This window comes from Thalassophryne amazonica, chromosome 4 (genome assembly GCF_902500255.1).
Source record: "Thalassophryne amazonica chromosome 4, fThaAma1.1, whole genome shotgun sequence".
Lineage (NCBI taxonomy): Eukaryota > Metazoa > Chordata > Actinopteri > Batrachoidiformes > Batrachoididae > Thalassophryne > Thalassophryne amazonica.
The window spans coordinates 92,401,055-92,423,659 of record NC_047106.1 but is presented as its reverse complement, the minus strand read 5'-3'; the positions used below and the strand labels follow the sequence as shown (position 1 = coordinate 92,423,659).

Genomic DNA, 22,605 nt, shown 5'->3' with positions numbered 1-22,605 from the left:
CTGGACGACTCCTCCCACAAGGAGTGCTCACAGGCGAATGACGTCACCGACAGGCGTGGAAAAACTCACGCATGCGCACGAGGGTTCAAGCATGTCTGATGTAAAAACATATGAATGAAATCCATATAGTTTTTGAAAAAAATAAAAAGGACCGTTACTTTATTGACAGCCCTCGTATATATATATATATATATATATATATATATATATATATATACGTATACACATCAAACCGTGGCCGAATGGTGCAATTCGGTATTGTAATGTTGCCCATAATCCCCCTGTGCTTCCCAGAATGCACCGCGGCACCAGCAGAGTTCCGGCGTCTCACAGTGCATGTAAACAATGGCAAAGAGAGGATGTGAATGGCGCCGATTCAGCGAGTTCATGAGCGATTATGATGAAGACACGTTGTCCCAAGTTATCTAGAAGAGGTGTAGCACCTGTGATGAACTTCTGCTGTGCCCTGATGTTGTCTTGTTGTCCACGCTTCACGAAGTGCGTTTACATTGTGCCATAAACTGGAACTCTGCTGAAACTGAGCTGTTGCGGCCAAATGTCAGTGAATCCCGGACGAATGGCCATTCGGCCCACTCTCGGTCGGCCAAAGTCCAGGTGCCACCCATGAACATCCAAAACCACTTGCAGGGCTTGTAGAAAAGGCGGGGCCATTTGCACAGCCAGCACGAGAATATAGTGGAGGCAACCACTTTTGAGCTGGCTGTGCCAATGGCTGCCCCACATTTTCTAAGTGCCCCACGAGTGTGCCATTACCAAGCAACACAAATGTCATGCAAGCACCCCCTCCCACAAAACATGCGGTGTGCGAGTGTTTCGCCACCCCCCAACACAAATGGCATGAGGATTGTGTCATTTTGTTGTTCCCCCACATCATGATCCAACATTGTCAGGTGTGCCTAAGGTCGCCAGAGTGTGATTGCTGTCCAACACAGCGCACATGTGGATGGCTTTAATGTCCAGCTGGCACAACTGACCACTGTGCACTCCCAACTCAGCTGAACACATATCGTGCCATGAGCAACATGACAACACTCCACACAATGCACATGTGTGGGGGCGGGCTCTCATGCTCACATGACATGCTGATAATTACATACAGACAACATCACATGAGGACCGCCCACTCATGTCTGAGCACACACAGCAAAGTGTGAAGTGTGCAATCAGCCGGCCAGACTAAGGAACCTTTGACCACGTGAACTGTAGTCTACTTGATAGACAGAAAGAGTGGAAAATAAATAAAACATGGGGAAAGGCATGAACTCATTCATGTGTGATGTGATCACATTATTCATAGTGCTGTGGACACACGGCACCTCTCAGCTGACCTGGGTCATCGCAAGTCACAGCTGGACAACACTTATCTTGCCATGTAGAATATTACCTCACAACACTCCACTATGAGGCACGTACATCGGCATGCTGTCCTCAAGTGGAAATAAATTAAAACACATATTGCCTCACACCACGGGCAGCAGTGAGCACCATCAGATCACCAGCCAGGCTGCCTTGTGAAAATATATGTCTTATGTGAACACTCAGCTGGCAATCTGAATGTCACATCCACCACGTGAGTTATGGTCCACAATGTGGGGTGTCCTGTGGTGCGTTGCTCACTGGACAACTGGATATGCCGAGCCGCTGATATGAACATGATATGTGAGCATGGCTTCATTCATGTCAGTTCATGGCTTTACCTCTATGACCATGGGTCATATGAGGAACAAGAGGAACAAAACAACATAGAGGAACAAAAGGATGACACTTGTATTGTCCACTCTTTATAAGAGGAATTAAATATTAGAAATTGCAGTGTTTTTTTTTTTTTTTGGTGCGTAGTCTTTTTTCCCCACAGCAGCGGAGCAATATAGCGCGATGTGGTGTGACACTTTCCACATGCTCGCACTGCGTTCGTGCGTGCACACGAGTGTGCACAAAACCATCATCATGGTATCATTCACACCTGTCCGACCGTGTACCCCTCCCAACAGCAGGTGGAATTTTTTGCGGTTCTCCAATTTGTTTTGTTTTGTTTTTTTTCTTCATGGTTTTTCAGCCGGTTTCTGCTTCTTTCACCCAACTTCGTGTTATGTGTGAAGGGGCCATAACTGCCCCCCGGCTCATTAGCACCAATAGGCATTAGTAGTCGATGCGACATCTACTCTCTATTGGGAGACACCTGGCTCTCCTTCCGACTTGTTGACACTCACTGACCAGTCCCTCATACTTGGCGAGCTTCGTCGGAAAGGCCGCTTCCAGACAGTCTTCCCAAGGGACTGTAACCTACAACAGGACCACTTGTTTGGTGGACTCAGACCAGAGCATTGCATCTGGTCTTAAGGTGGTGGTCCAGCCCAGTCTCACACTTTTTTTATGCTCCCGTCATGAAATGAGACATTTTTGTGACGTGTTTGGTTTTTTTATCATCCGCAAAAGACGGATTAAAATCATCGGTGTTTATTTATTTGTCTGTCTGTTATCAGTATTACATCAAATCTACTGCATGAATTTTAACAAAATGTTTAACACCCCCACCAGCCTGTTATGGTCTAATCTTGCCTCTGTTTGTCAAACAGCCTCCTTAGCTTTCCACTTCTGACCAGTCCTCACTTCAGTCCCAGCCGTTGCCACCTTTGGATTGGTTGAGTCTTTGTATAGCAACACTTCTTGAGCTCTCTTTACCTTGAACTCCTCTTCCAAGGACTTCAACGGCAATTGCAGTTTGTTGCCATGCCCATAGAGTGCAATGCTACTTTTTGCAAACTCCAGTTATCTTCTGAGGTGGCTGCTGATCTTTCTCTGTTTCCACAGTCGAGATTGGTACTTCATTGATGAGGAGTAGCCACAGGATCCTGAGAAGAATTCCATGATGGTATAGCCAAGCTTTGTACTTCCATGGCAATCCAGGCTGCTCCACTGACTTCAGCCATCTGTCCAGCTCATTGCAGGTTGACTGGATGGATGCAGAGTTCCTCAGCATGCTGTCAAATAGGCTTCTCAGTGATGGTCAGGATTATTGCACCCGCAACGCTGAACCGGGGCTTCTCATCCACCTTTCCTCTTCTCAGTATTGTTGATCATGACTGGTTTGAAATGCATCCATGACCACCCATTAGCACCATTAGGGATGTATAGGGAGATTAAATGAATAAATCAGATCACAGACTGAAAGAATGTCAAACTGCCAGTTCTTTATAGTTGATAAAGGAAAAGAAAAAAAAAAACATATACACCATTTACAATTTGCCAGTAACCATTTGCTGGCCCCAACAATGAAAGAGGTTTCCCAGTGCAGCTCACCCTTGCCCAGATGGTTAAGGGGATTGGATTAAATCCTATTTTAGTTGAATCAGTTGAAATCTAGGTTTCTTTTATTGTCTGTTTTCTTTTTAACCTGGTGTTTCTTTTAATCTAAGTCTACAGTTTCTTTTAAACTGACTCTAAATTTTCTTTTAATCTAAGTTAACCTAGATCCCCTGTTAGCTGTCAGTTTATCTCAGTCCGGCCTATTTAAATTATACTTCCCTTGTTCAGTTGGTTAGTCAATAAGTCATCATTGTCTGTATGATTTAAGTACCACACAGCAAAATCACCAGTGTAAAATTAACACTGACAGTGTTAAATTAACACTGCAGGGTCTCTATATTCCTCACTGGCCCAGTGTGGATCCATATACAGTATTGTTCAGAATAATAGTGCTATATGACTAAAAAGATTAATCCAGGTTTTGAGTATATTTCTTATTCTTACATGGGAAATAAGGTACCAGTAGATTCAGTAGATTCTCACAAATCCAAGACCAAGCATTCATGATATGCACACACTTAAAGCTATGAAATTGGGCTATTAGTAAAAAAAAGTAGAAAAGGGGGTGTTCACAATAATAGTAGTGTGGCATTCAGTCAGTGAGTTCATCAATTTTGTGGAACAAACAGGTGTGAATCAGGTGTCCCCTATGTAAAGATGAAGCCAGCACCTGTTGAACATGCTTTTCTCTTTGAAAGCCTGAGGAAAATGGGACGTTCAAGACATTGTTCAGAAGAACAGCATAGTTTGATTAAAAAGTTGGTTGGAGAGGGGAAAACTTATATGCAGGTGCAAAAAAATTATAGGCTGTTCATCTCCAATGATCTCCAATGCTTTTGTAGTTTGAGTTTGTAGCGTCAACAGCAGAAGCTACTATTATTGTGAACACCCCTTTTCTACTTTTTTTTTTACTAATAGCTCAATTTCATAGCCTTAAGAGTGTGCATATCATGAATGCTTGGTCTTGTTGGATTTGTGAAAATCTACTGAATCTACTGGTAACTTGTTTCCCATGTAACAATAATAAATATACTCAAAACCTGGATTAATTTTTTTAGTCACATAGCACTGCTATTATTCTGAACACTACTGTAGACACTGTGTTAATTTAACACTGGTGTTTTTGATGTGTACTCTTGGGTTTTCAATACCCATCCAACATCAACCTAACAAAAGTCACAGTTAATCAAGTTCAAAACAGTTCGATGTATTCACATTAAATAAATAGACAACTTCTTTCACACTCATTGGATCACCAGTCCAAAGGTTACAGGTCCTTGAAAGAAGAGGAAAAATCCACACGATTCCTTTGCTCGGAATTCCACGGCTTTATGCTACCTCAGTTCAGAAGAACGGAAACAGTGTTCTTGTCCCGGATTGTCGGTATGGAAGACCTCACAGAAACACAGTAATAAAACTCCAACAGGCAGCTTGGCAGTGGGATTCCGAGCTTGGTGCACAGACACCATGAACTCTGTCCCGGAGAAAACCTAGCCCGTTATACAACAGTGCAGTGTGCAGATATTTAGTTTTCATGTACAGCACCAACCAACCTGGTCTCATAGCAAGTCGTGATTCAGCAGCACGAAATATACATTAATCTATTCGTTTGTGATATTATGACGGAAAGCGCCTCATTTTCGTCACAGCAGCAAGAATTCATTCTAATTCTTTCCGTGAGGGCTGCATGAAATTAAAAGTGAAGCTCGAGGATTGGGTGATCATGGTTACGGTTAGAGGAAGGAGTAGGGTTAGGTTATTGTTAAGGTTAGGATTACGGGTAGGAGTAGGGTTAGTAATAATGAGTAAAAAAAAACCCGGTCATGAAAATTTGACTCCATTTGACAAAAAACAAAAAAAAAACAAAAACGTGAGACTGGGCTGCACCGACATACAGGTCACTTTACCACTTAAAGTCAATGCACACACCATAATGGCTGTGACTAGAGAGTGCGCACTGTAATGGCACAGACATACTCTGCCATGAGGCCTAAGCGCCTTGTGCAGCTTAATAAATCATTTTAGACATGGACACAAACATAATAACAAATATAAATTTGCTTAAAACATGTTAACGTCCACACCAAAAGTCAGTTATTCAGTAATACAGTGAAAGGAAAATGACCAAAAAAAAAAAAATTGACTATCAAAGTCAGTCAGTCAACATTCACAAAATTTATCCAGCTTCCCCCAAACAATGGAAAAATGCTTTAGCTTGGTCTAGGGTTTATTCTCGGCATCTGCTTTCTCATTCCTTGCCGTTTAAAAATCTCTGATTTTCTCCCTCACTCACGTTCTCTCTGTGCTCGTTCATTGTGCGTGTTCTTTCCTTCTCCCTTTGACAGAGAATGGCTCTACTGATTGGCTGTTCCCACAGACCCTTAAATCAAAGGAGCACTCCACAATTTTCAAGATAAAAGCATCAATATGGTCTCTTATACTTAAAGCTATTTTTAACCTGCGTTACAGATGTCTTTGCAAGAGAACAAAAGTCCCAATTTTAGTGCCCTAGTGGTTCCTCACTGTATGGTTGTGGGACATGGACACTAATAAATGAACTCAGATGACATGGGGGATTTTGGTACTTGGCCTTTCAGAAATCCTTGGGTACTACTGTAATGACATTATGTCAGATGAACAGTTACTTAGGCGAACTCAGAGGGAATGTATTAAGAGGGAATGTCAGCTACAACATTTTGGCAATGTGGTGCATTTCTCTGGATATGATCCACCATGCAGGTGCCTCAGAGCTGAGGATCCCGACAACTGAAACAGGCCAAGAGGATACCTACTTTTCACAAGTTGGGAGGTTCCGATTGTTTGCCTGACTGGTTTTCATCCAGGACTCAAGGTGATAGTGTGATGGATGTTGTGAAGCACAGTACCATAGCGAGCTCACAGACCTGACCAGACCTGGGATAGGACGCATTATGTTGTTCTGAGATGTAAAGAGAGGTGTTTGAATTGCTGGTTTGCACAAATCCAGACACAGACACAGGGTGCATCCAAAGTGCACAGCTCAAACAACAACAAATAAATAAATAACCAACAAATTAATTAAGAATTCAGGGGAACTACATGCTTACATTCCTTATTCAAAAGAGTGAGTTGTCACAGAAAGCTGTCCCTTTGTGCAAGTTTGAGTTTACCATGTGGAGAGTGATGAATTCAAGGTCATGACACCAAACATCATCCTCTACACTTACACACAGTAAAAACATGTTACATGAACTGGCTCACTGAATTAGCATTTTTGTTTTCACAGAAAGTGGCACACAGACATGCAACAATTTGGCCCTGATTAAAAAATGTGCTCTTAGGGTGCCCTTATACTTTTGATACTTGTTTTTGCTGTTTCCATTGTTTTCTTTTTCCTTTGAAGGTTTCTCTTTCATTATCCCCCACTGACTGTAAGGCCAGAAGGGGGATATGGAATCGTGCTGCGTCTGTGAGCTCTGTGTGTGTGTCAGTCATACTTTCTTGTACAGAAGATAATTTGAACAAATTTTAATGGAGTTTGACCAAAGTTGACCCGGACATCTCAAATGTATGTAAGTCAGATGAGTTCAAAGCTGAGCATGACCGGTGTCACAGACCGAAAGGTCCCGTACAACCCCCCTCCCCCCTCCCGCCTTCACTGCGCCATTTCGGAGCATCAGCAACGATTCACCGATTATCACCTTGTTTCAGCTTCAAACTAACTTTAGAATGATTTAAGAGGTTTTAGTTTGTCATCTGATGGTTAATAATCACATTATTCCTTTTGATCGCTTTGGGTGTAGAGAGTCAGACTCAGAGAGTCAGACTCAGAGAGTCAGACTCAGACATGCTGCTGTCTCACTCTGATCGCTCCTCCGTCTTTTATTATGAAGTAATGCTGAATTTATGTGGAAATGATTGTTGTACAAAAGCTTCAGATATCTGTCACTGAGATAGTTGATGATTGGAGTGCTCTGAAAGGACGCATACGCAGTGAATGCAGGGGAGACCAATTTATTTGGGGGGGGACCGTTCGTCGCCGACACCGGCTTTTACCAATTCCCTATAAGGCCTGCCCGTTTTACTGACAAACCTACTGATTTTTGTAATTTATTATCCCCTTTGAATTGTAGAGTTTTGTTTGTTTGCTATGAATTTATTTATTTATTTAATTTATATCCAAAACTTAGTCTCACACATACATAAAAAAAATCAATATTTGGTTACATAAATTATAAGCCTTCAATGTTTAAATTTTGAAAGTAGAACTCCCAGTATTCTGCTTTCCCAAATCACAATGCATGCAGTAGCTGTGTTGGGTCGGCAATACAGCTGGTTGTTTTTCATTTTCAGCTTGAATGAACATCTCCTAATTTGTCTACCAATTTTATCAAGCCAACATTTCCCCATTTGAATACTGTGGTACAAATTTCAGGTAGTTGATGCTCGGTGCTTGAGTGTGCCTTGTTGTTGTTGTTTTGATTTTATGCCTTTACATACCTGTAAACTTAAATAATATGTTTTTTGTGGGTTTTTTGGAAGTCTTGTTTTGTTATGTAAATAGTTAATTTTTCTCTCTAATGCTATACTGTTAATTTTGTTTCTTTTATACTCTACCTTTAAGTCATTGTCTTTTTTAAGCTATACCTGGCACGCCAAAGTGTCTTTTTTAGAGTGCTTGATAGAGTGCTTCTATAACAGAAACATTTTAAGTTTGCCTATACTCACTATTACCAGTGAGCATTTAAGTATGAAGTATTTCTGCACAGTGTGTCTTTATTAATTTGTGTCTTTGCTTCATTTTTTCCTTGTTTGTGTGGATTGCTTGTAGGTGTCCTTGAAAAAACAGGGGAAGGAGAAGCTGCAGCTCTCACCAAGGCTAAGACTCTCTACAAGTCCTGTACTAATGACAGTGAGTCAGATATGAGGAAAATTACACTCAGACTATTTTTAGCTACAAGTGTGCTAATGCCAACATTATTCTTTTCCATCATCAAACACTCCATTTTTTAAGTGGTCTGTATAATCAGTTTTTACTTTGCTACTGTTGCCTGCCAGCATTATTCCAGCTGAGGTGAGGAGACAAATGTTTAGCTGTCCAGTGATACAGTTTTCTGGATATGTGGGGGCAGTGATACACATAAGTACCAGAAAACAGTGGCGAAGTAGCACAAAGAGGAAACAGATTTTACCTTGTTGCCCGAGCATAGGGAGGATAATATTGAACAAATTCATTGAGATTTGGTGAAACTATAATATATGGTTCTGTGGCCTTAACATTTGATGTTCTGTCCAAAACTGAACCACTTTATCTCAAAGTAACACAAAACCTTTCCAGCTTGTTTAATCCATGTTGCCTCATAGTGTTTGAGTTGAACTATTATGACCACACACATGAAAAAAAAAGAATAGAACAGACATGGAGTTTGTTTCTATGATATTTTCATCTGCCATCTTGGATAATGAATTTCCTTGTGTATAGCAATTTCCTTGCTTATACAGTATACACACTAATTGCTTTGTTTACATTGTGTAACTTCATTAAATCTCTTAAACAAGATGGGCGTTCAAGCCAGTGACAATGTCTGATCTAGTGTTCTTTCATATCTATGGTTATGACATTAGCTGTGTCCAAATTCAGTGTCTTCATACTTCTAAGGCAGGCCTCTCTAGCCCTGCTCTTGGATGGCATCTGCCCTGAATGTTTTACAACTCTGTCTACTCCACCCACAGTTAATTAACTCAGTCAGGTGTGTTGAGTCAATCAAGAGCTGGGAAACACCATTGTTAATTGAACAGGTGTGACTAGAGCAGGCAGACATGGAAAATATGCAGGACAGGGGCTCTTCAGGAGCAGGGTTGGAGAGGTCTGTTCTAAGTAGTTTCTCCCATAAAAGCTCTTCAAGCTTCAGGCAATCAGACACAGAGGAGGCCAGAACAAATTGCTCTCAAATGAGATGGACTCGCCCACAAAGCATCTCTTATTGCATCTTTAGCCTTCCCAGCCCACCCCACCCGCTGTTGACTGGCAATTTTGGTAGCTGCACGCAACAAGCTAGCATAGTGGGTGTTTCAGTAATCATTTTTCAGTATCCATCCATCCATATTCTTCCGCTTTATTCGCAGTCGGGTCACGGGGCAGCAGCTCAAGCAAAGCCGCCCAGACCTCCTGATCCACACACACCACCCCCAGCTCCTCCGGGGGAACCCCGAGGCGTTCCCTAGCCAGCTGAGAGACATAGTCCCTCCAGCGTGTCCTGGGTCTTCCCCGGTGCCTCCTCCTGATGGAACGTGCCCGGAACACCTCTCCAGAGAGGCATCCAGGGGGCATCCGGAAAAGATGCCTGAGCCACCTCAGCTGGCTCCTTTCGATGTGGAGGAGCAGCGGCTCGACTCCGAGCTCCTCTTGAGTTAGTCATTTTTCAGTACTTATTTGTAATTAATTTACAAATATTGTTCCTTTAAAATGGTGCACGAGAAGCCTAAAAGTGCACTGTTGCTTGTTTTTTGTTTTTTTCCCAACAGTTTTGTCTTGAAAAAATAAATCACGCAATAATAATACATTAACATGCTTTTGGAGGGTGGTATGCATTTTCAGAGGTCTGACATTCATGCCCGCAATGGCATGGACGGAGGGACTCAGAAAATGCATACCGCACGACAACAGCATGTTATTTGCATTATCACTTACTGAGATACACAACACGTAACGCATACATAAAAAGTTGGCTCACTTTAGCTTTTGTCATGTCCGCTGGCGCGCGCTGCTCTCCAAATTCGGCAGTGCGTCCTCATCAAGCTGGCTGCTCTTCACTGTCGTACTATCCATGAGAAAATCATCCGGAATATCCATATTGGGACCAACACACTCTTCTTGCCTTTTTATCTTTTCCTCTGCAGACAGTTTTTTTTTCCTCTGCGGACAGTTATTGGGCTGCACGCTATGATGTCATTTGTTTACGCACAGCGCACGGGTATAGCCAGGTAGCGCTGACATAAAATCTATGATACCAGCCTAGCAACACCTCGGTAAAGTGATAATAATGCATGGCATCATTCATCACAATTGATCCACTTGTATCCTTTGTTTTGCGATAATAATCCTGCATTCATCAGCCTCATTCCAAGGATCCTTTGAACTGGGAAAAAGCCTTGTCACATCGCTTATGACGTATATGGTCCACACGGGTAAACTAGCAGCCTCTGAATCGGGACACGGCTCTCGGGTTTCACCTTTTGATGTCATCTAAGTTCAAAGACCAATAGAAATGTGATATATGATTTCCTATTAATGTTTAATATTTCCTTTCATTGTGTGTTTAACCAGCCCCTCAGAAGAACCATTTTAAATATTGGTTATTTAATAAGTATTGGTTCAATACCTGCAACTGTGACACTTTACCATTTTTTCTCAAAATTGCATCACTTTGGTCAAATCTGAACCTAAGTCATTTCACCAAGGTTGGTCCAAATTGGATCAAAACTCAAGTTATTTTGCTCATACATGGATAGACATATTGACTGAAAGCAGAACCCCTGCATGTGCTACCCAGGCTTCCTGTATGCTGAAATTCATCTTTATTTCTCAACAGTAACTACAAACATAGAGCGCCTCCATCCATATTTAGCTATGGTCCAGGCCTGTTGGCTATTTGAAAATTCAACAAATCATCTTCTTTCAGTATGCAGCAGAGATTATACACTGTTGACAGCAGTCGGGGCTACTGTACGTCTGCATCAAAAAGCCTTTGTGTCATTTGATTATCCTTCGTTCTCTTGGTTGGCTAGAAGCGCGAAGGCTTTGGAAGCAGCATGTTTGCTTCTAATCATTCACTACTTTTAAGATACAGCATTATGGAGTATAAATAGACAGAATTTTTTGGGAGCATCAATCTTCCTCAAGTTGTATGAACAATTCTTAGTATCAAATGATTCTTACACATTTTGAATAGTATTCCAAATCATGTTGAACAAATTCTGTAATTATTTAAAATGTATGCAGTATTTTTGCTTGTGTCTGTGCTGTGTCCAGCTTTAATTGAGGTGAGAGGAGGGACTCCGTTGCTTGAAATGCTGCATGACATATTTGAGTGGCCCATAGCTACGGACAACTGGGAGACAGACTACGGTAAAATTTGTTTTCCCTCCTGCACATCCACGTCATTTATGAGCATTGTCGTCCTTTTCATTTTTGTTTGTGTTTGTTTTTAGGTAAAACATGGAGGCTGGAGGACGCCATAGCGAAGCTGAATGAGAAATACGGAACTCACCTCTTGGTTAACTTTTATGTCGGCTCAGATGACAGAGACTCAAATACACACATCATTCATGTAGGTGTGCAACAGTGAACCAACTTTCCTCTTTTATTCTGTCTCTCACACATGCTTTATTGAAAAGAAATCAGTTGGGAAAAGAAAGACGTTTGTGCTTTAAGGTCCATTTAACTTCATCAGTCCACATCTATCAAGTCTTTGGCTTTCACATAAATCAATGCACATTGTTTTTCTTCCCTCATTTATAGTTTGACCAGCAGAGCAGTCTTGGCCTCTTATCCAGAGATTACTACGCCTGCACAGGACCTTATGCAGAGGTAGGCTCCAAATTTGGGCATATTATATTTCTCTGTTGCAGTGTTTCCCAATGTGTGGGCATTTGCATACCAGAGGGACCATGATAGCACAGCAGTTGAGCCATGAGAGGTCATTAAAAATAATCATATTTGATTTTCAATTTCTTTACTAATGTTTACATTTAAACGAAAATGAAAAAAAAATCTGATTATTGGGCAGCCTAGTGGCTTAGTGGTTAGCACTGTTACCTCACAGCAAGAAGGTCATTGGATCGATTCCCACCTGTGGTCTTTCTGTGTGGAGTCTGCAAGTTCTTCCTGTGTTTATGTGGCCAAAGCAGAGGGTCACACCTCTTTGAATCTGGTCTGCTTGAGGTTTCTTCCTCAGAGGGAGTTTTTCCTTACCACTGCTGCTCTGGGGGTTAGTAAGGTTAGACCTTACTTGTGTGAAGCACCTTGAGGCAACTCTGTTGTGATTTGGCGCTATATAAATGAAAATAAATTGAAATTGAAAAATTGTGTGGGTTCTCTCCGGGTGCTCCAGCTTCCTCCCACATCCAAAGACATGCAATTTAAGTGGATTGGAAACTTTAAATTGTCCGAGGGTGTGAATGTGCTTGTTTTACTATATGTGGTCCTACGACAGACTGTCCAGGGTGTACCCCCTCCTCACACCCTATGACTGCTGGGATAGGCTCCAACCCCCCTGTGACCCTAATTGGAGTAAGCGGTTGAAGATGAGTGAGTGAGTGAACATTTGTTTATTTTTAAAAGGTTGTCAGAAGAAATAAAACAAAGCTATGGGATTTAAATTATGTGTTTTATTCATCTATCTGGCCTCCTTAATGTGTTGTGCATATGGAAATACTTCACCTTGACCTCAAGCATCAATCAAAATTGTCAGGAAAGGTTTTGAGTCTGGCCCAGATGATTTTCAGATTGGAAAAATCAGCTCTGGTGTTCTTAAGTTTGAGAATGGCTGCTTTATTGGAAAGATAAAACTTGCTGCTGATGCATGATGGATCACGTCCACACAGTGGAAGACATTGAAGCACAGTGTTGAGTGATGGGCCCACCTTCTCCTTTTCCTCCTCTCATCTCCTGGTCCATGACAGGCGCCAAAGCTACTTTACACCAACACAAAGCACCATCTTCACCTACTTTAACACACACCTGCTAAAAAGCAGCATGTCACTCACAGTGCAGTGTAAATATCACCCATTTCCAACTGAGGAAATTGTTATTTTTTTAATTGTCACACTGCTGTGTGCCCATGGGTGTGTTAAAATAAGGTTTGGTTGGTATAGTGCAGGCATATTGCCATTGCATTTACATTAAAGACAAACAAAAACCCATTCTAAAGTCAAGCACAGAGTTATTCTGCTGTTTATTTATTGTATAAATTTTTGTTTTTGCCTGTCCCAGTTGCTCCCTGTTGCCAGAGTGCAGCTGGTAGATCAATGTAGGATCAATGTATGTCATATGCCCTTCCTGATGCAACTCCAGTTGTACTGAAAGAAACCTGTGTATATCTCACAGTGTCCCAAAGTGGTACCTCAGCCAAGTACTAATTGGGTCCTACTACGAGGACTGTTAGAAAAGTATCCGACCTATTTATTTCTTTCAAAACCTGATGGATTTGAATCATGTGTGCTTGCATGAGCCAACCTTGAACCTTCGTACGCATGAGTGAATTTTTTCACGCCTGTCGATTGCATCATTTCCTGGCAAGCAGCCTTTGTGTGAGGTGTGTGTCGTGCGCTCGGCGTTTTTTCATTCCAACAAAAAAGACGGAACAACTTGAGCAGCGCGACTGCATCAAATTTTGCCAGAAACTGGGCGACAGCCAGGTGGAAACCATTTGGATTATTCAGACGGCTTTCGGTGACGATCCTATGGGCATCACACAGATTAAGGAACGGTACAACCGGTTTAAAGACGTCCGCACAATGGTGGAGAGTGCGCCGTGCTCCGGGCAGCCATCAACATGCTGAAATGACCAGGTCATTTCCAAAGTGAACGCTGTGGTGATGCAGGACCATTGTGTGACTATCCAAGAAATTGCGGAAGAGGGGAACATCAGCACTTTTTTGGCACATTCCACTGTGACAGAAGATTTTGCCATGAAAAGAGTTGTAGCGAAATTCATGCCGATGGCTTTGGCACAAAGCTGACGGAGCAAAAGCACAGGACTTGAAGCCTCACAGGACATGTTGTGACATGCTCACCTCGTCCACAATTTCTTGGATAGTCACAGGACTGAAAAGCGACCGAAAGCCGTCTGAATCTTCTGAATGGTGGAAGAGGTGGGCATAATTTTTCGGAGTCCAACATGTCCTGTGAGACTTCAACGCGGTGGCGATTTTGCTCTATCAGCAGCTTTGTGCCAGAGCCATCGGCATGAATTTCGTTGCAACTCTTTTCATGGCCAAATATTCTGTCACTGTGGAATGTGCCGAAAAAGTGCTGATGTTCACCTCTTCCACAATTTCTCGGATAGTCACACGACGGTCCCGCATCGCCACAGCATTCACTTTGGAAATTATCTGGTCATTTCAGCATGTTGATGGCCACCCGGAGCGCGGCTCACTCTCCACCGTTGTGCGGACGTCTTTAAACTGGTTGTACCACTCCTTAATCTGTGTGATGCCCATAGGATCATCACCGAAAGCTGTCTGAATAATCCGAATGGTTTCCACCTGGCTGTTGCCCAGTTTCTGGCAAAATTTGATGCAGTCGCGCTGCTCCAGTTGTTCCGTCTTTTTCCTTGGAATGAAAAAACACAGAGCGCATGACACACACCTCACACAAAGGCTGCTTACCAGGAAATGACGCAATCGACAGGCATGAAAAAATTCACGAATGCGCACAAAGGTTCAAGGTTGGCTCATGCAAGCACACGTGATTCAAATCCATCAGGTTTTTGAAAAAATAAAAAGGTCGGATACTTTTTTAAACAGAACTCATATGCTTAATTTCTGGGATCTAACGGGTTCAGGTGTGTTTAGAGTGGAATGGCTGCACTGAATTATTGTGCTAATTATATGGTGCTTTGTTCACATACACTTTCCATTCCCAATTCCAACAAAGTTGGGACGTTGTATAAAATGTAAATAAAAACAGAATACAATGCTTTGCATATCCTCTTCAGCCTATATTCAGTTGAATACACCACAAAGACAAGCTATTTAATGTTCAAACTGATAAACTTTATTGTTTTTGTGCAAATATTCTCATGCTCATTTTGAAATGGATGCCTGCAACACATGTCAGAAAAGTTGGGACGGGGCAACAAAAACTGGGAAAGTTGATGAATGCTCAAAGAGCACCTAATTGTAAACAGGTGAGTGTCATGATTGGGTATAATGAAGCATCCCTAAAAGGCTCAGCCATTCACAAGCAAAGATGGGGCAAGGATCACCACTTTGTGAACAACTGCATGAAAAAAAAAAATAGTCCAACAGTTTAAGAACAATGTTTCTCAATGTTCAATTGCAAGGAATTTAGGGATTCCATCATCTACAGTGCATAATATAATCAGAAGATTCAGAGAATCTGGAGAACTTTCTACACGTAAGGAGCAAGGCCAAAAACCATCATTGAATGCCCATGACCTTTAATCCCTCAGGCGGCACAGCATTAAAAACTGACATCATTGTGTAAAGGATCTTACTGCGTGGGCTCAGGAACACTTCAGAAAACCATTGTCAGTTAATTCAGTTCGTCGCTGCATCTACAAGTGCAAGTTAAAACTCTACCAAAGCAGAGTTAAAACTTGATTAAAGTTAAAACTTGATTAAATTTAATGAACATATTGATAAATTCTTAGAAAGCAAAGCTTGATGCTTAAAGCAAAATGCAAGTGAAATTTTGGCAGTGGAAGGGGTGGCTTTGGCTGAGATTTGCACTCTCTGAGTGCCCTCTAGTTTTATGATTTTCTTTTTCCCCTCACTGGATTTATCAGTGGGGGCTGGCCGTGGCATAGGATCTCTGCAGATTATGTGTTGCAGGAAGGAGGGACTCAAATGCTTCACCGCAGGGAGCTGTGGTGGATGCTGCCCCCATACATCTGGGTTCTCCATCAAAACTGCAGTGGTTATACATTGTGTGTTGTGTCTCTGTTGCATCTTTTGCATGTTTCACAGAAGGAGCACAAATGCAAGTCAGTGTATGGAGCTTTTGTTGTGTTCTGCAGCCATTTTTTGGGTGAACATAACATGTGAATGTAACACATATACAAATTTTCAGACTTGATAGGTATTGTGACTGCAGTCAAGCAAATGCAGCACAGACAGCATGCATTTGTGTTAAGTTGCATTTCTGGTACAATTCAACAAATACACGTGCATATAAATGTGTCATGACAACACAGTATGAAGTAATTACTGAGAGGTCATAATTCACAAGCTTGAACTAAAATGCCTGCATTATTCGCAAACTGCACACATGTGCACCACTATTCAACCCAAAAGTACTTTTATCCCATCTGTAGCCAGAATGTCAGGGTTAATACCAGCCTGGTGGAATGCTTCTGCAGAAAAAAAGTATCCTGACATACTTTAAATGGAACATAAAAAAATTAAATAACCCAGTACATCTTCCTCCTGATTTCATACAGCAGAAAACTTTGCGCCAAAAAAACAGGCGCCAAAGCTAGTGCACACGAACACAATGCACCATCTTCACAAATATGCCTGCATTGTAGTCAAATTGATGGAGGCCATTATTACAAAAATTACAGTGAATTGGTGATCAGTCCACTGAATTACAGAAAAAAAACAACACAAAAGCAAAATATATGGAGTATTGCACTGTGCATTAATGAAGTGTGCAGCTGTCTTGTGTTTGCTTAAGGCAGACGCTACATATAGTGTATGTGTTGCTTACAGCTGATAATTCAAATTATATTATTTCAGAGAATAAAGCTCAGCCCTCTCTGCCCTGCACCTTATTTTATGCTCAGATTACATTCTGTGTAAATGGAGCCGGTCTGCTCTGTGTCAGCCTGATCCCGTCAGATCTCAGAAGCTAAGCAGTGCGGCATCTGGTTAGTACTTGGATGGGAGACCACTTCGGAACACCAGTGTGTTTCTCCAGGTAAAACTGGAGTTGTGTCAGGAAGGGCATCCGGTGTAAAACTTGTTCCAAATACCAATGCGGCTCTGGCTGTTCCATTATTGACTTTAGAAAGCAGGTGGATCTGTGGGACAGGACTTGAACTACCAACATGTAGACCATTAATTGATTCCACGTATGTGCTCCGGACTGCCTGTATGTGTCCTTGAGTAAGACAGTTCATCTCCATTGTCCCAGTCCACCCAGCTGCAAATGGGTACCAGTCTTAGCTGGGGAAGTAACCTTCCAAGAACTTCTGTCCTGTCTATGTTGAGTCATAAGTGGATTTATGTTACTTTCCAAACGGCACAATTTGAAGTAGTAAATTGAACATGTGAATAATGGAATGTGTGTATTTCAAAAAACTAAAATATCGCAGAAAGACTTTTACACTTCCATGAGTCGTTTTTTCAGGGGTTTTTTTTTTTTTTGCTATTATAGGTCACATGATGTACAGAAAGAGTCACATGACATTCTAAAATACATGACAGTCTGTGCAGAGAGTGGAAGAGACGTAGAGCTTGTTAAATGTTATCAGAGATGATGATACAACAATATTAGATTTAAAAAAAAAAACATCAAAATGGAAATATTTAGTGGAACCTCCCCAACTGTCACCATGACTATTACAGTTCTCACAAGAGCTTTGCTAGAATGACACAGGAGTACAAAATCCAGAAGTCACATTCAATCACTCACTGGAAATGCTGACATTTTACTATTGTTTTTTGTTGACATTGTGAAAATATTGTTTAACTTCTGTGCAAATCTGTAATGGAAAGCACTGACCTGATGGACCTCAGGATTTGTATCCAGCTTACTTCTTCTTATAACTTTGTATGCACTTTAGGGCCCTGTCCCACTGGTGTTTAGGAGGATTTGCGTATGGATTGCGCACAAAATTGGCCCATATTCGGCAAACATCTGCAATATCCGTGTAACATGCCTGTATGAGTCGGCCGTCATCCAAACACGCCCGTGATCATCCGCAGAGGCACGCATGTCCGCAGCCAGGATTTATGAGCTTTTCAAAAATCTGTTTGCGGATAATATCCACCTTACATACTCCATATATACTCAATTCATACACAATACATACTCACTCTATGCGCTGATATCCGCAACTGACGGGGATTAGCGGCTTGGCAGCGGACTGGGACAGTGTGTAAAACAGATATATTGCGTTGCCATCATGTCCACATCACAAACTAAAATATGCTGTAGCAACTACATACAGATTGGCCACGAATAAAGTGTTTTTATTACATCTGCTTGCTTGCAGACAATCTGTGAATGCATAACAAACACGTCACGTAAACCCACAGTATTATATGTGGCAGAAAGCGACATACTTGCCAGTCAGTGCCAGTCCGGCTGTGTAGATCCACAAAGACGTAGCTGCTGCAATCCAGGACTTTTATTTAACACCAACAAAAGGAAGAGTTGCTGTGTAGCCACAACTCATGCTGAAGTCTGTTTTCTGTGACACTCTCACAAAAAAAACACTGTCTCACACCCCGAGCGGCTTCCCCCCTCCCGCTCCCCAAACTCATGAACATTTAACTCTCGCATGACAACAAGAACATTAACTCTGTGATCGACTTGTAAAGTCGAGCAAATGCTCCAGAGACTGTATTGTTGGTGTGAATAGTGATGCCGACGGCCTGAGTGAGCTTATTTTATGACCGCAATGCAGATGCCATGCACGTGCAACATGTGCGCAATGCATTCATAATACCCCTGTAATACTACCGTGATAATCTCAATGTGTTGGATCAGTTTCCGCACTACATGCGTTATATAACCGTGATTGTTCATCATATATTCGCTATATATTAATATATCTGTAATTTATACTGGGACATTTGTCATTTTTGGCCGTTTTTGTTGTGGACGACAACGAACGCCCGCAATTTGTATACTCAGTTAATGCACAATTAATCCTCTCCCCAGTGGGACATGGCCCTTAGACCAGATGCTACAGATCATCAAGATAGGGTACATTATGTTCATTTGGGTCGGTACCCATCAGGACCAAGCAAGTGTAGTGACGCATCAAGTGAAGCAATAGCTTGTCCTATTTGTGTGCATGATTACATGAATTTGCAATGATGTGTCTACACGAGAGTTAAAGTGCTCTCTAATTCCAAAGGGAAAACAGAACAGATTTGTTTGTCTAAATGCAGAACAATCAATCAATCAATCAATCAATTTTTTTATATAGCGCCAAATCACAACAAACAGTTGCCCCAAGGCGCTTTATATTGTAAGGCAAGGCCATACAATAATTATGTAAAACCCCAACGGTCAAAACGACCCCCTGTGAGCAAGCACTTGGCTACAGTGGGAAGGAAAAACTCCCTTTTAACAGGAAGAAACCTCCAGCAGAACCAGGCTCAGGGAGGGGCAGTCTTCTGCTGGGACTGGTTGGGGCTGAGGGAGAGAACCAGGAAAAAGACATGCTGTGGAGGGGAGCAGAGATCGATCACTAATGATTAAATGCAGAGTGGTGCATACAGAGCAAAAAGAGAAAGAAACAGTGCATCATGGGAACCCCCCAGCAGTCTACGTCTATAGCAGCATAACTAAGGGATGGTTCAGGGTCACCTGATCCAGCCCTAACATATGTTTTTGGTTAGTGGACATCCTTTGCTCTGTTTTTACTTGACAGATTATGTTACAGAAAGCATTGCTGAATCGAGTACAGCTGCAGAGAGGGTAATTTGCATTGCTGTGTAAGACGTCGACTCAGTTAACAGTCACTTGTTGAAACCACACCATATACACGTCAGAGTAAAACCAAATGGCCAAAGGTCTCAGACAAAGACATCATTATACACTGTTCCACAGTTCTATGAACGTGCATGGAGAAAAAAAAACTGCTCTGACCATTATCTGTGGACACAGTGTAGGGCTTGGACAGCAAAAATGTAGATGAGTGATTGAGCGGGTTTCTCCATCCCAGCCAGCTTATGCAAGCAATACCACAAAAATTTACATCTCCAGTTTGTATTTCTATTTCTTTATTTTGCACATTTTACAGGATAGCATAAATACAGAGACAAGCACACAGTGCAGGGAGAGGAAGAAAGCCTAATACGCTTACATGAAGCCTCCACCTCAAAATAAAGCAATACATTAAATAATACAACAACAAAAAGAAAAACAATGGTAATAAGAAATTTAACAAAACCTTAAATTACCTCAGTTACCTTAATTATAAAACATATTAAAATAATGCACATTGCCATCATGTAAATCATGATGAAGTTTTAGTCACAATAGAAATAATATTAATAATAATAATAGAAATATATGCAAACAAAGACAAAAACATATTTTAAAACTTATTGTAGTATATCATTTTTTTTATGAGATGGGAAATGTTATTCCATCATTTAGCACCCCTATGTCATATAGAAAATTGTCCTCGTCTGGTTCAGAATTGAGGAGAGTGAAGAACTGCAGATTGTCGAGTTGCATAAGAATGAATCTGAGAGTTTGATGTTAAGTAACACACAAAATGCTCAGGGAAGTTCACATTGCTTGACTATATCTCAAAAATAAAAATACAGGTTTAAAAAAATATTGATGTCATAAAGATTAGATTAGATGGAACTGTATTCATCCCTTGGGAAGACTCCCTCAAGGAAATTGAGGTTCCAGCAGTATTGTATAGCAGCACACAAGGTAAGAAGCACACAGAGTATCAAAAGTGAAAGTAAAAACAGTTTGCAAATATAAATTTAAATACACAAATATAAATTCCACACATACTGATCAATACTGGTTTACTGACTACTACTGTTCCTCTCCTTCCCGTCCTCTGTCTTCCTGTTACTCCTCCTCCTGAGTGAGGAGTTGTACAGTCTGATGGCCTGAGGGGCAAAGGAGTATTTCAGTGCAAATAGTGAAGACTTGTAGTTTTTAATGAGAGTTTTTAATGTTTTAAATAAAGTTTTTAAATAAAGGATAAAATGAACTATAGTAAAGAGTTAGGAGGCATTTTTTGGAGAGCAAATGACTAACCCTCCTTATTACCGCAATTGATGTGTTCACTTTTGTACTAAGCCAGTCTTGTGATCAACTTAAAAGCGTAAATAATGAGGACTAGCTAATTTAAGTTGGGTGAACTTTGATGCGCCACATCAATCAAAAAAATCAACTTTATATAGCCTATGTAATATCTCACAGATGTATCTGTTACCTGTGGGAGTGGTGTCTAATTTCACCTGAGTGAACAACTTAAGTTAGCCACTGTGGGGAGAAATATGGTGGTTACTTGACAAATACAGGACAAAATGTCCAATAGAATGAGAAAGTAAAACTGGAATTAAATGATGGCAACAGCGTGTAAGTGGGGAGAAGAAAACTTGTTGTCAGTACTGCAAATTACTCACAGCAAATTTGAAACACTGTTCCTAAATCATATGAAACACCCATGTTCCAGAGTCTGCATGAAGAGGAAAGCATGCCACCTGCTGAACACTGGCACCTGCTGGGTGTTTCAGGAATATGTATCTATATCAAATTCTTTGTGTTGTGTTTAAAATCCACTGTCAGAAGGAAGTCTGTATGTGCCCTAGTATTTATGCTACTTCTTAGGTCATTTTAGACTTCGGTGACATGTCACAGAACTCTATTTCTAGAGTCCTGCTTTCACTGTAGGAGACGCCCACTTAGTTAGAGGTCATAGTCAAAGCTGACAGGTGTTGAAACACATAATTTACAGAGATGTGAAAATAAGTTGTTTCAAGGATACATGACCTCACATCGCCAAAGTGTGTATGGGGTGTTTTACAGCTGGAAATGTTAATATCTGTTTTTAAGACAGCTGATGTTCTGTTATTGAAAAGGTACATAATGGGAATTCTTCAAGCATGTTAGCCTATCTTAGGACACACATTAATCTCAAGGTCATACTGTTGTTTTTAGCTTGTGAAAAGAGAAAAGTCACAGGAACCCTTTCTGTAGCATATTTTAAAATCACTCCTCTTTCTCCATAATTGCTCAAATTTGGATGATACTGAAGCTTAAGCTTTCACATTTGCTCTTTTCTTACTGTTTTCTGCAACAAGCCTTTTTAAATATCTACATGTGCTACTTCTGCAGCAATAATGTCTGTTTTGATTGTCTGTATATGTATGTATGTATGTATGGTAGTGGTGTTCATAGGCCTGGGCGATTTGGCCTAAAAATAAAATCTCTTTTATGATTTTTTCCCCCTACTTTTTTTTAAAGAAAACATTTAGTACAAATGACAGAGATAACTCAAAACAAGTTTTGCTTTTATTTTATCAAAAACTTAAAACTAACCCCTACTTACTTTCTGGAATTGAAGCTCCAGCTGTTCTTTTGATTTAAAAAATACACTTGGGTAAATAATTCCACCAGACTAAGCTGCTTTTTAGCGGGAGTTTGCGCTCTTGTTCCCCTCGTAAAGTGTAGCATTTCTCCCACACAGCTGGATGCCTCTGTTTTAGATGCTGGAATGTTTGTTGTGCAGCTGCATTTTGTTGCAGTGGGCTTTAGGCAAACTTTGCAGCGTGCAATAACTTGTTCCACATCTGTCGCAGCAATCCCAAACCACTGACGAAACTCGCTCTTCCTTAGGG

The 22,605-nt window shown here is 41.2% G+C and overlaps 1 protein-coding gene across 3 annotated transcripts in view; it reads left to right on the top strand.

Annotated features, from left to right (window-relative positions):
• Window positions 1–22,605, top strand: part of LOC117508488 (neprilysin-like) — a 237,433-nt gene that overhangs the window by 156,471 nt on the left and 58,357 nt on the right. For all 3 annotated transcript variants that reach the window (XM_034168258.1, XM_034168259.1, XM_034168260.1), the window contains exons 5-8: window positions 8,138–8,218; window positions 11,339–11,434; window positions 11,518–11,636; window positions 11,828–11,896. In XM_034168258.1, coding sequence (XP_034024149.1) covers window positions 8,138–8,218; window positions 11,339–11,434; window positions 11,518–11,636; window positions 11,828–11,896 — 365 coding nt within the window. The remainder of the gene's footprint in view (window positions 1–8,137; window positions 8,219–11,338; window positions 11,435–11,517; window positions 11,637–11,827; window positions 11,897–22,605) is intronic.